We start from the raw sequence: 15,071 nt of genomic DNA, 5'->3' as shown, positions 1-15,071 counted from the left end.
TGTCTCTCTCTCTCAAAATAAACAAATGAACATTAAAAACAGACAAGAAGTTGTGATTGGGGGTCAGGGAGCAGAGAAGGATTACTTTCTCTTGGTTTATACCAATTTGTGGTTTAAAGGAAGATTGCTTCCGAGGACCCTCAATAACCTTGAATCGATGTGACATTCCTAGCTGATTCATAGCTGTGATTAGAACTTCAAGAATGGTTCAAAATAGCTATAGGAATATTTCTCTCTTTCTCTCTCACTCATTCACTCACTCAAGAGTTCACATGTTGCAAAATAAACAACATACTGAGGGAAAAGAGAATGTTTGGATTCCCATGCATAAAAATAAGGGTGATTTTAACATCATAAATAATAGTTGCCAGAACACAACATTAGGCATTAGAAGTGAGATGTTTTTCATTTTCAAATTTAACTTGTTAGGTTTGAATGGTGTTAAGATAAGTGTAAATTCATAACCAGCTGAGACTTAGGCAGGAGTGCTATTTTGACCATACCTCTGCTATGTTAATCCCAATCAGAATAAACCAAACTTGACTGAGAAAGCAAGTGGGAGATGGGAGAGAAAATAAAATGTATATCTGTATATTATAATGGAAAGCATCTTATTAAGTTATTTTTAATTATAAGTGTCTTGATGGATGTTTTTGCATTATCAATGTCTTTATGTGGAAAATAGCTCTCCACCCCTATTGGGTAAACTTTCATCCTTTAATGAACGCAAAACTATATGTGTTGGCTGAAATGAAATTAGATTAATTTTATTGATGGCTCCTTTTTTGGGTGGAAGTCCCATTCTCTGCTGCAAAGGTGCATTTCTGGAAGTCTACTGTTGATATGTTTCTCACTTTGCACTGTTTGTAGCAAAGTCAGGGTCTAAAATCCAGCCAGGTTTATGAAGCACGTGCTATGGGAACCTAAGAAGAAAGAGATTCAAATTGGCCTTATCACATAGATGCTCAGTAGAATTTTGGTGGTTGTGGTGAGGGTGTTGGCGATGAACAAATAAGCTAAATCAAGTACAGTCTTTCCCAATATCTTTATCTTTGGTGCTCAAACACTACTTTGTCTTTCTTTAGGAGTCCTTTAATCTGCTCTGTAGTAGAGCTGTTTATCACTTGCATTAGACTGTGAATTCCTTGGGGGCACAGACTATGGCCTATTCATTTCCACATTCTCTCTAGCCCTTCTTGTGAATTCTGGGCAATGATGTATTCAATTCATTCAACAAGTATTGATCAAGAGTCTATATGCCAGACATCGTGCTTATTTGGGGGATGTAGCAGTGAATAAAACAGATAAAAATACTTCATGGGGCTTATATTTTAATAGAGAGACACAGATGACAGACAGTAAGCAAATAAGCAATATATATATATATATATATATATATATATATGTCACTTGGTGATAAGTGCTATGAAACACAGGAAGGAGGATGAGAAGTGACATTTGTGTGTTTTTTTGGTGGTTTACTATGGGAGGCTGCAAAGGCCCTGAGGTGGAAACATGCCTGTTATTTTCAGACACTTCAAGAAGGCTGGTGCATCTAGAGTGCATGAGGTGGGTGGAAATATCAGGGGATGAGTTTAGAGAGGTTAGGGTAGGGAAAAGTGAACCTTGTAGGGGCCTTGTTGGTCATTGTAAGGACTTTGGCTTTTATTTTGAAGGATAGAAGATGCTATTGCTGCTTCTGAGCAAAGGAGAGACATTGACATGACTTAGATTTTAAAATCTTCATTCTGGCTATAGTGTAGGGAATGTGCTATAAAGAGAGCAATGTTAAAAGCAGCACATCAATTAGGCTATTGCAGTGGTCCAGGTGGGGGATGATGGCTGGAACCAATGTGGTGGTAGTGGGGAAGTGGAGAGATGTCATTGGATTCTGGGTATATTTCAAAGGTAGCACCAGAAGAATTTACTGGTGAATTGCACGTGGGATGTGAATGACAGGGATCGAGGTCTGTGGCCTGAGCCAACAGAGGAATGGAATTCACCATTTACCAAGATGGGAAAGACCGTGAGAGGAGCAAGGTTGGGAAGTGGTGGGAATCACGAGCTCAGATTTGAACATACTAAGTTCGAGATGCCTTTTAGATATCCAGGTAGAGATATTGGGTGGCCAGCTGGATATTCAAGTCTGTGGCTCAGGGGAGAGATTGTGCTGGAGCTCTAAGTTGGGGAGTATATAGGCAGTATGTCTCATGAGATGGCATGAGATTAGACTATTGTTGATTATCAATAGATATTTACTTACAATACTTGATTTGCTTTCTCTCCAACTATCTTCATTTCTGATATTAATTCAGACCAAAATAGCCATCTCTATAGACCATTTATGGAATTTGTAGGTTAGGAGTTAAATAGTTTCTACTTTGTGTGTGCCTAGAGTAGTGCTAAGTGGTATAGGGGATGCAGGGAAGCATAAGACTCCAATTCTGCCTTCAAGATCCTTAACGTTTGATTAGGGAAATAGCACTTTGATTCATGAAACTTTGTTCATACTACAAAACATTAGGTACCGTTGAATGCATGATAGTCAATCCATACATTTTATTGAGCGATTTCTGTATTCTGTGCATTTGCTATACATATAATAGGAATTGCAAAAAGCGAGATACCGCACATGATTTAGGAACCACTATCTAGATGTTTGTAGATTTCCTTGAAAATGCATATGGTGAAGAGCTTAAGAAAAATAAAGGAGTCCATTTTACTGCAAATGAAATCATAAAGTTATTTGTGTTTGAAGTAGGTTTTTTAACATTGCACACACACAAAAAAACCCCACCAAGTTGCAAAGTTGCAGCGTTTGATGAAAATAATGATAAAATAATGTAAGAGATGAAGATGAGTACATTTTTACAGGGCTTTAAAATTTTCAGAGGACTTTGACATCTCAGATGGCATTTGATGTTCTCAAACCTCTCTGCGCTAAGTAAGACAGATAATGCCTCTACTTGCCCTAAGAGCCTTAGTGACTTGTAGCTCAGCATTCTGTGGGGGAAGGGGGGTTCTTTCAGTGATTTATCATGAAGTTTTAAAATTTCTATTTCTAAACCCGATTTAGAGCTTGCTGTTCCTATACCGGTATACTCACCAGAAGTGTTGTTTACATCCTCTCGGTACTATGAAGAACAAAAATTTACCGCCACCTAACTCATTAAAAATTCTCTGCAAGCCTGAGGCTCAAAAGCCACAATATGGACACAAAGAGCTCAGTCCCCCTCAAGGACACTTAATTTCATGAGCCTCTCACTCAGAATTCTTCTCTTCTTCAAAACCCCTTTCTTAAATGCAGTTTTAAACCAGAGGTGAGATTGCGGGTTGGTTTTTTTTTTTTGTCTTTATTTTTTTTTTTCCAGTTTTCATTTCAAATGTGGGATATGCTGGGTTAGTATTTGTACTCCTAGCCACTTTCGGATCTCAGAATATTTTTTAATCTAACCACTGAATTAACATTTAAAACACGCACACACCTTAGAAGACATTGTCCTTTATCTGCATTCCAATACAAATATTTTTGAAGGCTGTCTCTCTTCCACCTCGAGTATTTTCTGATACCGCAACCTCCGGTTTAATCCTAAGTGCTTGCCAATGTGCGCATGTAACACAGTGTTATTATTGCCTCAGGCTAGCTTCTTGTCATCTAGTTTGTCTTTTGCTTCACTCCTTTGATAGTATTATCAGAACCAATTGTGAATCTGCCAGATGCATTTCCTCTCCAAAGGACAAATCTAAGAAGGCTTGTGTTTTTCCTTCTTTTTCAGGACTGCTTACTTGAAAGAAGTTGTTCTTCCTTCTTTTCATGAAATTGAGTTTGCTTAATCAGACATGGAGCAAACGGACTGCAAACCCTACCAGCCTCTCTCAAAAGTCAAGCACGAAATGGATCTAGCTTATACCAGTTCTTCTGATGAAAGTGAAGATGGAAGGAAACCAAGGCAGTCCTACAACTCCAGGGAAACTCTGCATGAGTATAACCAAGAGCTGAGGATGAATTACAATAGCCAGAGTAGGAAGAGGAAGGAAGTAGAGAAATCTACTCAAGGTATGTTTTTACTGGATTTTTAGAACTAATATTTCTCACTAGGGAATGCTTGTGTGTGTAAACTTATGTTTTCAAAAACAAATTTGCTGATGTTAACTGGTTAATAATGCACACTGCTTACATATGCTTAGTGAATTTGTTCATATGCCAGTCTGGCTGAGGTTGTAGGTTACATGTGCTTTTTACGGATTATGCATGAATTTAGATGCAACAATCCTCTTATCAGGGCATTCAAAATTTGTCTAATCCTACAAATAGCCATTTACAGACTGAAGGATAAATAATTTATAGTAAGATGAAAAGTAAACAACTAAGTGCTTTTCAAGCCATTGCTTCTTTTTTTTTTTTTTAAACATTTATTCATTTTGGGAGACAGAGGGAGACAGAGTGCGAGCAGGGGAGGAGCAGAGAGAGAGGGAGACCCCTAATCTGAGCTGTCAGCACAGAGCCCCACGCAGAGCTCAACGCAGAGCTCAATGCAGGGCTTGAACTCACAAACTGTGACATCATGACCTGAGCTGAAGTTGTTATCTTAACCGACTGAGCCACCCAGTCTCCCCATAAATATTTGGCTTCTAAAAGAGCTTTATCGGAGACCACCAAACAAAGTTCCGGAAAATTTGTCGTCAGAATGCAAAACTTTGTGCAACATAGCCCTAAGGGAAAGTAAGAACTTCCCTTCTGACCATTGCCATAATGTGGAACAGATCCTTTGGACAGCCTTGGTTTCTTAATTACGGATTGACAAGACTGGTTTTTAAAAAATGTTTATATTTGAGAGAGAGAGAGAGAGAGAGAGCAAGCAGGGAGAGGAGCAGAGAGAGAGAGTGGGTCAGAGGATCCAGGCAAGCTCTGTGCTGACAGCTTCTGTGCTGACTGCAGTGAGCCTGATGCGGGGCTCAAACTCACGTTCTGGGAGATCATGACCTGAACTGAAGTCAGATGCTCAACTGACTGAGCCACCCAGGCGCCCCAACAAGACACTTTTTAATAAATAGAAAACAGATAGATAGAAATAGTTTCCTTATTTCTTTTAAATTGACAGCGAAACAATATTAGATACTCTTTTAACTACACAGAAGAAAAGACACTGATGTTAGCACAGGTTAGTATTTTCTTAAAAGAATACATCAATGTTGAAATGAAAAAAATAGGTTTGACTATCTAGATCCCTGGCTCTAAACCGAGGGACCCTGAAGCAACAACAGCAGCACCTCCCACAGGACTTGTTAGCAATGCAAATTCTCACATTCCACCCTAGATTTAGGATTCAGAAACCCTGAGTGTGGGACCCAGCAATCTGTGGTTTAAGAAGCCCTCCTGGGGATTCTGATGCAGACTCAAGTTTGAGGACCACTGCTTCCTCACTTTGAAATCTTTTACTCAGAGAGCCTCACAGATCACATCTAGTTGGGTGTCTTCCAAATATTTATCTTCAGCTCTATCATTTTTCCCAAACTCAAGCCCTACATTTTCAGTTACCTGCTTAACATTTTCAAATGAATGGACACTCCCACTGGCAGCTCTAAATCAATGTATCTAAAGCGACTGACACAGCCATCTTAACATTCTCAATCCCGCTCCTTTTCTTTCCATCACAGCATTTGTTAGCGATGCTTCCATTCTCTCCAGCTATCCACATACACTTTCCATACCTAATCCTACCTAATCTGTTGCCTCTTCCAGCAGATTTAACTTCTACATGTCTCAAATCCATCTTCCTCTTTCTATTATCATTATCACTGCTCTCATTTTGTCTTATCTAGACTGTTTTTTTGTTGCCTAAATGATCTCCTTGGATCCCACCTCATCCCTGTTCAGTCCTTTTGCCTTGTTGTTATCTTTCCCTTGCAATGCCCTTCTCCGCTACCTCCTGTAACTTAATTACTCAACTATCTTCAAGGCCGAGCCTTCCAGCGTCTTTGCCACAGAGCCTGGTTGCACTGTCATCCCCTTTGTACCGATTGCTGACTTTTATTACTTTTGTATGTACATTCCTAGACTGTATAGTCAGTGAAGATGAGGATCATGAGTTTTTTACTGGTCTCTATTTTTCTATGGTGCTTTGCATATATTATGTGCTCTGTAATTTTTTACTTAAGGAATAAGTTGGCATCAACCAAAATGTAAGTAACTTATCATGCGTTGAAAACTGCTTTTTAAATATTGACATTGGCACAGGTTCCTTATTTTTTTTAAAAGAGTAGGTCATTGATGAGATGACAAAAAAAAATTTTGGTTCTCTAGATCAGTGGTTGTCAAAGCATGGAGCCTAGACGAGCAGCAGCGGCATCACCCATGAACATGTTAGAAGTGCAGATTCTCAGGCATCATCCCAGGCCATGTAAAATGCAGTCAGTAGAAATGAAAATTACTGTATTCTAATTAGTATTAGAATCTTACATTACAGAAATTTTAAACTGAGCCAAAGATTTTATATATTCATACTAGCATTTAAACATGCCTTAAATGTTTATGGTATTAACGATATTACACATTTTTTAGCTGTTACCATAACTGGTAAAAGTTTTGTATCTGTCTTTTCAAATAATTCATTTTAATCTTTCCTATTTGGTCTGCTAATGACGACTGTAAATTTGTTATAAAACAATTTTACTTTTCTGCCTAACTTTTTTTGGGGTCTTTCATGCTTTAAGAAACGTGTAGTTCCCATTAAATTTTTTTTCTTTAAGGTTGTGTTTATAGAATATGAACTTAAAATTGTGAGTTGTGGGCTGTGGGATTGAAGTGTGGAGTGCTTGACTAACATGTTGTGAGTTGAAATAAGAATGCACTTCTAGTGACAGTTTGTTCTAAAAATATGAGCAGTTTTGTACTGAGTCAGTATAAAGAGCCTAGCCAGCCTCAGATTTTGTCTCTGTGCTTTGTGATCAAAATGAATTTGGGGAATATGGAAATTGGTCTTCTATGATGCCATCCTAACTTTTTTCAATAACCTGTACTCAATAAGCTTTTACTTAGCACTTGTTACGTGTCAGCCCTTGAGGCAGTGCTAGGGATGGAGTTAACCACCATGGTTTCTGCTTGTAGAAAATGCATAATGTGGTAGAGAAGAGAGAGATCAAACGGATCATTGCAATTAAATGCAGTAAGTACTTTTATAGATAAAGTGGTATGGAAATACACAGGGTATCAGGGTCCATAGAAAGGTGATATTTGATCTAGGTCTTAAAATTTGAACAAATTCTGACTTGGAAAAGGGCATTCCAAGAGGGTAGATTAGCAGGTGCAAAAGCATAAAGCTGTGAAAAGGCCTGGGATGGTGAAAACTTCAGTATGGCTAAGAGTAAGGTACATTGGAGCCAGATCACAAAAAGTATTGCATGCCCAATTTTGGAGTTCCTTTTTTTTCCCCTCATGCATAAAAAAACCACAGCTTTTAAGTGATGGAGAATTTCATGAGGAATATAATTTCTAGGATGGGAAGTGTAGAGGAGAATTGTAGATGTGTAAGCAGCAGTGTAGGAGATTGATTGCAGTTGGGAAAAATTGGATGCAGGCAGACAATCTATAAAGCTACTGAATGGCAGGCTAAGAATGGCAATGAAGGTATAAACTTTGGCTGTATCGGAAGAGGTAAAGAAACAGAGTCCAGAGATATCAGTGTGGAGGAATTGATAGGAGTTGGTAAGTGATTACTTGCTGAGGTGGAAAGAGATAAGAGTCAAGGATGCCTGGATTTCTAGTTTGGGAAACTGGGAGGATGATGATCCATTTACCAAGAGAAGGAAAACAGGAGGAGAGGTGGGTTTGGAAGGGAAGAGAATGAGTTTCTTTTGACACATGTTAAGTTTAAGATGCTTGGGTGGCATCCAGGTGGATTTTGCTATCAGGCAGTTGGAACTGCATGTCTAGAGTTCAGGAAAGATCTGGACTGTTGATATATGTATATTTGCATCCATTGGTATCTTACAGTAGGAGATGCCTGGGGATGGATGATATTACCCAGGGAGAACATGTGGAGTGAGACTAGAGAAAGGCCAAGGACGAAAACTGGAATCTATCATCTGTGAACTTACATAAACACATTGTCAACTTATTTACATTTTTAGCTAGCACTGTCCTTTGGTGTGCTGACTTCTATAAACTCAAGTATAAAGCTCCAGGAGGTGAAGGTCTGGAAACTTGGGATCTTATCTGCCACTGACCCACTATGGAGACACCTGGGAGGGAAGAAAATACATACCTCTTTGGGGGAGAAATGAACTACTCCACATTAGGCAAAACTGTGGACCCAGTTGTTATCTTTTTTGTGAGTTCTGGTATCTACTTTGTTGTCTTATTCCATGTATTGCATCGGTAGATGAGTAAAAGAAAATGTTAATTTGCATGAATTTATGTGACTGGTAGTAGCATTTTGCATTAACCTAGCTGAGTCGAGCCTGACTCATTATTTTTAAGGAATAAAATTCTCAAAAAAGTGTTGAGTTTTGTAAAAATGTTTATTTTTGAGAGAGAGAGAGAGAGAGAGAGAGAGCAAGCGGGGTAGGGGCAGAGAGGGAGGGAGACAGAGGATCCAAAGTGGGCTCGGTGCTGAGAGCAGAGAGTCCAATGCAGGGCTCGAACCCACAAGCCTTGAGATCATGACCCAAGCCAAATTCAGATGCTTACCTGACTGAGCCACCCAGGTGCCCTCGAAAAGTGTTGAGTTTTAAATCAAGAAGGAAGAAAGCAAATACAATTGGGCACCTGCCACTGTGGCACACACTCTCCTAGATGCTTTTCAGGTTTACTAGCTGTGTAGCGTTAAGCAAGTTACTTCAGCTCTCTGAACCTGTTTCTCATCTGCAAAATTGAATTCATCATCATCATCATCATCAACACCACAATAATCACAGTGATTAAAATAAAAGTAATAATAATAATAGTAATAATAATAATAATAATGATAAACCTTTAATAGTACCTACTCTGTTCCAGGACTCTTCAGGTGCTTTACATTTGCTCCTCATCTGAAGTATGAAATGTTATTTCCACTTTACAGAGAAGGTAACTGAGGCTTAGAGAAAAAATAACTGGTCAGTTTCTGCAGCTAAGAAGTGGTGAGAGTTAGGACTGGAAAACAGTCTTTGGCTCTGAAGTTCCCATCACTCACTATGTTACCTTCTCCCATACCTACCTCATGAGGTGTGGTGATACGGATTAACTGGGATCATAAGTGTGAAAATGTTTAGGAGCTCAGTAAATGTTAATTTCCCTTCATTTCCTTCCCCAGCCACCTTGCCAGCCTCTTTTTGTTTCGGTGACCAAGGGTTTACAAGAGGTTTAAAAAGCCTCTCCATTCTGATTATCTTTAGAAAAGGACATATGATGTGCTATATAATTTGTAATGAAACATTCCTGAGTCTGTTTGTTGTTTCACTTTTTAGGGAAGTTATTGTGCCACCCAATTCAGGGCTTGTTTGGGGGAAATATTACTATTCCCCAAGGAAATACTTGAGTCCATCTGAAAGTATCTTCATATTCTTATTTTTATTTGCCAAGAAAGCAGCATCCTCTCCCCCAGGTACATACAGAGAATGGGATTCTAAAACTGATTTTTGTATCTTCCAAAAGCTTTCAAATTAAGGGGTGGACACTAATCTAATATTATTCACAATTCTTTACTAACGGGATGAATAAGCCTTAGGCAAACTTATTTCATATGATTTTTGGCAAGTCTAATAGCAGGAGTAGATTTCCTGGAGGCATAGAGGCTAACAGTTTCTCCTAAGTAGCCTCCCTTCCAAGGGAGGCATCAATTAACTAAAAAGTTAGTATAAGAGTAATGAAAATATAAATATATGAGTGTATAAACATAGGATAATAATTTTAGTTATGAGAATTTCCCTGTAATTTTTATAATAGATAAGATTAGTTTTGAATATAGCCATTTTACTGCTAAGTAATTCTGAATATGAAGTCACCCATGCACGAAACAGAGGTATGGTGAGGACCTATTACAAATCCCACAAGATCACAGACTCTTGAGATACTACAGCTGGCACAAACATTTTATTTCTCCCTCCTTAACCTGCTCTTTTGTGGCTTCTCTTTCTCCTAATGTGGTTTTTTTGTTTGGTTGGTTGGTTGTTTTCTTCTTTCTGTATTACAACCTAAGCTTAAATCTCACATTATCGCCATCTGGTGGAAAAATTTTTAAACTGCTGATTTGTATTTACTGAGATTACAGGGAAGGAAAGCTTATGTCATCCATGCATCCATCCATCCACCCATCCTTCTATCTGTCCATCAATCCGCTTTTTTCATTTACTCATTTATACATCAAACATTCATTCAGTGTCAGCTATGTTCCAGGTACTTTGTTAGATGGATGAAGTTCATCTTGAAGTAAATAGACACAAGTGACTCTTATTTGCCCCTCCCCCCCCTCAGCTAATATGCCACTTCGTCCCACAGAAGCTGTGCAAGCACCATCGCCCCCTGTGGATTCAAGGAGTAGATAGAAGCCCATATTTGAGAAGTGCATTTCTCAATTCTTATTTCAAACACTTAGCGGTAATATAGACTATTGTTTGCTTAATATCTAAAAATTTGGGATAACAGTTCCTATGAAAATCTCAAAAGAACTTTTAATCTCAGGATCTGTATTTACTTGGTAAAGATCACAGATGGCAGATATAATGTAGCAAGGCCTATAAAATGAAAATTTTAACAGCATTTGATCACCTGTAATGAATTTAGTGCTGTGAGCATGTTGTGCTTCTCGTGGTCACAAGTTGCTATATATAATGGGTGCCCAGAAAGAGCTTAGAGTATAAGAGAAAACTAAGTTGTTTTGCAGTAACTCCAATTGGTTAATATCTTTTAGTCAGTACCCTTGGTTCATGAAAAGTTATTCAATAAACATTCATTTCTATAGTATCTAAAACTGGTAGGATGTCCATGATATCCTCTAACCATACTCCCTGTAACCTGACCCATGGCGGACATCCCTGATCAAGTCATGGCGTTCTTTCTTGTTGAACCCAACTGCAACCTCACATTCCCATTAACAGAACATTCCATGCAAGCATTGTCCATCAGTCGTTAACTGCAATTGAGATGAGCCTATTTGAGATGAAACATTGAGATGAAACTTACTTCCTATCTGTGGCCTGCTTATCTGTGCCAAGTTTTGTGTTAAACTCTAAAGATAATATAGATGAATAAGAAGCAGGTTTTGCCCTCAAAGAATTCATAGTACATTGGGAACACAAATACAATGTGATTGATGTTATAATAGTGATATATGTAAAGTACTATGGGAGTCTAGAAGCTAGAACCACATACTTAGCTTGGGGAATGGTGACAATGTTCATAAGAGAAAAATCTAACATTTATTAAGTACCAGGCACTGAGTAAGGAACTTTAGATGGATTACATTTCTCAGTCGTTCTAATAATGCTATGAGGTTGGGATCATTATTATCCCTGTTTGCAGATGAGTAAAGCAAGGCACAGAGATGCTAAGTAACTTGCCTAATATTGCAGAGGTAGTAAGTAATAGGAATGGGTTTGGAACCCCGACAGTCTAATGTTAGAGCCCACTGTCGTAATTACTATCAGAGATAGACAGCTCAAAATTCAGATCTGGAGTTTGAGGAAATGATGTCACTCTGTGTGTGTGTGTGGCGGGGCGGGGGGGTTGGTGTGTTTGGAGTCATATATAAATAGATGGTTCCTGAAGCAGTGGGAGTAGAAGAGAAGCCAGTGAGAATACGTACAATTAGAAATAAAGAGAGCCAGATATGATACCCTGAGAGACAATTGTGTTTAAAATAGTGGGCAGAGACAAAAAAAAGATGGTCTTGAGATGTCAGAGAAGAATCAGAAGGAAGGGATATCAAACAAGCCAAGGGAGGGGACTTTCCAGCAGAAGACGTGACAAATATTGTCAAACACTTCAAAATCAACAAGTAGAATGAAAATTGACAAAAGGCAGTAAAACAGGCAGTTTAGAAGGTCATTGCTGACTTTAGACCAGAGATTTTCCACCTTGACTGGCATAAAAATTACCTGGGGAGTTTTACAAATCCCAGTGCTAAGATTGTTCCTTAGACCAATTAAACCAGAATTTCCACAGATGAGACCCAGACATTTACAAAAATTTCTCGGGAGCTTCCAATGTGCATCCAAGCCGGGGATTTACTTCCTTAGAGTAAACAATTTCAGTAATTTGGAGAAAGATCCCAAATCATAAGGATTTGAGGAGTGAATGCAATTGAATGTAGTAATTGGAATAAGGCTCTGTTGGAGAATGTTTTAGGATCTCAGGTGGAGGGAAAGGTTTTGAAAGGGTTCAGTGCCTCCTCTGAGACAGGAAGTAAGTTCTGAAATGGAGTGGCAAGAGTTGAAGTTCATGTCTTAATGATCTCAATTTTCTTGGATGGAGACAAGGTTATCTGCTAAAAGTGTGGATCGAGTCAGGAGTTTCACATGAGTAATGAGAGGTTTTTGACGGATATGGAGTCATACATATATATCTGGAGCTCAGGGAAGGTAGGGGTGAGAGTAGAAACGTGAGGATACTAACGACGATAAATATTATTGACCACTGTGTGTCAAGTACTGCTGAGTGGGCCCATATATAGTTTTTATTCAGTCCGTATCATAACTCTTTGATGTAGAGATAATCATCATGACCCTTAATTTATAGTTACACAGTTTGAGTTAAATAGATCGAAGACACAAATCCATGATTTTCAGACTAAAGCCTATGTTCTTTCCCCTGCACTGTTAGCTGTGGCTCTAGTCGATGATGCCCACCCTGTGCTATGAATATTCATTCTTGTTGAGAAAAATGGTTTCCAAACAGTACTGAGTGCCAAACTAAAGTTGGAAATTCTATATTTTGGGGGTGCCGCTCTGTGACAGATTTAAGGGAGATAGGACATATACTTGATGCATTAAAATTTCTTCTTCTAATGAAAAGGGAATGCCAGACTATCCTCTATATTGTTACCAGTGATCTTTCTTTTTAAAATTTTTTTTAACGTTTATATATTTTTGAGACAGAGACAGAGAATGAATGGGGGAGGGTCAGAGAGAGAGGGAGACACAGAATCCGAAGCAGGCTCCAGGCTCTGAGCTCTCAGCACAGAGCCGATGTGGGGCTCGAACTCACAGACCGTGAGATCATGACCTGAGCGGAAGTCGGACGCTTAACCGACGGAGCCACCCAGGCACCCCACCAGTGATCTTTCTAAAACACAAATCAGATCATACCATTCTTCTGAATATCCTTTAGTGTCTCCCAGTGCTCAGAGTAATGGATTTTCACAGCAAGGGGTACAGGAGGAGACACTACTAAATGCTTTAAGAATCTGATCAAAGCTCTGAATCTTCTGTTCAGAAAAAAATGCACATATATACAATATCTGCCATACATTTCAAGGGGCTCAGAAAGCCCTTGAAGTCCTTCTGCATCCATAGATCACTGGTGAAGATTCTCTGCTAAGGGAATTTCATCTCCACTTAGTTAATGCAACTTAAATCTTCCAAGATTTAGCACTAAAAGAAGCTACAAGGAGAAGCTGTTGGGGGTGCGAGCCAGCCAAGTAGTAAACTCAGCCCCTGAATTTCACCTTCCCTTGGCATCATGTCACCTTGATTTACTACTGTCATCATTAACTAGGAAGGTTTCTACCCAGTGCTAAATCCACAGATGGTCTGGCTTTTGTTTCTAACAGGGGAGGCAATCTTTCCTTATATTGATATTTATACAACACACCCCTGCACACAAATGATACTTTTAAATTATGCTGATGTGCACAAAAATATATATATTGTACGGGTAAGTTAGAAACACGATTTTGGAGAAGGGAGCCTCATAGGTAGAAAAACGGAGGAAGCATGTTTACAGTGCTGAGTGTAGAGGTGGCACCTGCTAGGACCCTTCTGAACGTCATCATTTCTGTAAAACTCTCCGTTTCCTCTGTATCAGTTAGCTCTGAGTATAGGTAGCCATAGTTAATTACAATTTGCCACTTCCTAAGTACCAGTTCATTATCAAATGGTAGTGTTCACCCAGTAGGGCTAAATTTGATGGAAAGAATTCTCTATATAGATTTTTAAACTAATTTTATGAAATAGTACACAGTTACTACTATTTCCTAGCACATATTATTTAGCACATAGTATTTAGCACATATATTACACAAGTGCGGTTTTACCTTTGACCATCTCTCTCTTGCTGATGAACATTCTTTATCTGGGAATAGGCAGCTCAGGTTCTCAATTCTTTTGCCTTGCTGCTTCTGAGACGACGTGGCCTTTTGCTCTCAGTCTGAAAATATCTGTTGCCTCTGCACATTCATTCCATTTCTGCTGTCTGTCCCTGAGCCCAGTTTGGTTAATACTATGTTTAACCCTCCAGTGCTTTTTCTTACATCTATATTAAAACCTACACTCCAGTATGGAGAATGATTCTGGTGTTCTCTTCTTAAACAACGCTTTACTCTGTGGAATTGTGTACTTTCCTTTGGGATCTACATAATTTCAGAAGCAAAGGACTGGCTCCCTGGAGAGGTGTCACAGAGATGATTATGCCCTGGGACACAAAGCAACTGTCCTCTTTCAGGTACATAATTTGGTTCCTCTGTGTGAATTGCTTTGGCTAAGGGGCGGGATCAAAGGGGATGTATAGCCCTGGGATTGTGGCCACTGGGGCGGTGGGGGAAGCTTTGTTCTTTTCCTTTAAACTCTTGCCGGCCCATTTATTATGTGGTTAACACAAAGGCCAGACAAGGGTTAGTCAGATAATTTGAATGACAGACACAAGAGGTGAGGTGGCTGAAGCCTAGAGCCTATTGAAGACTGAGGAAAAGGGGAGGTTGGTGAAGTACAGAAGGCGGCAGTTGCTAAACCTAAAAAGTGAAGTGATGGGGCGTGGGTTTGGTTCAGTAGATAACAGGGAAACTGAGGCATCTCGAAGGGTTTCAGTTCATTGAGTTGACTGAGACTGTGTTCGTGTTACATGCTGATTCTCCTTTATTCCAGAGAGTTGAGCAAGA

The 15,071-nt window shown here is 39.1% G+C and overlaps 1 protein-coding gene across 1 annotated transcript in view; it reads left to right on the top strand.

Moving 5' to 3' along the window:
• Window positions 1-3,783: 3,783 nt before the first annotated feature.
• TENM1 (teneurin transmembrane protein 1) overlaps window positions 3,784-15,071 on the top strand; it is a 556,826-nt gene continuing 545,538 nt past the window's right edge. The window contains exon 1 of the mRNA XM_032592148.1: window positions 3,784-4,057. Within this exon, the coding sequence (XP_032448039.1) occupies window positions 3,841-4,057 (217 nt within the window). The 5' untranslated portion in view covers window positions 3,784-3,840. The remainder of the gene's footprint in view (window positions 4,058-15,071) is intronic.

Source organism: Lynx canadensis, chromosome X, assembly GCF_007474595.2.
Source record: "Lynx canadensis isolate LIC74 chromosome X, mLynCan4.pri.v2, whole genome shotgun sequence".
Taxonomy (NCBI): Eukaryota; Metazoa; Chordata; class Mammalia; order Carnivora; family Felidae; genus Lynx; species Lynx canadensis.
The sequence above is the reverse complement of the archived record's forward strand: the minus strand, read 5'-3'. Positions and strand labels throughout refer to the sequence as shown.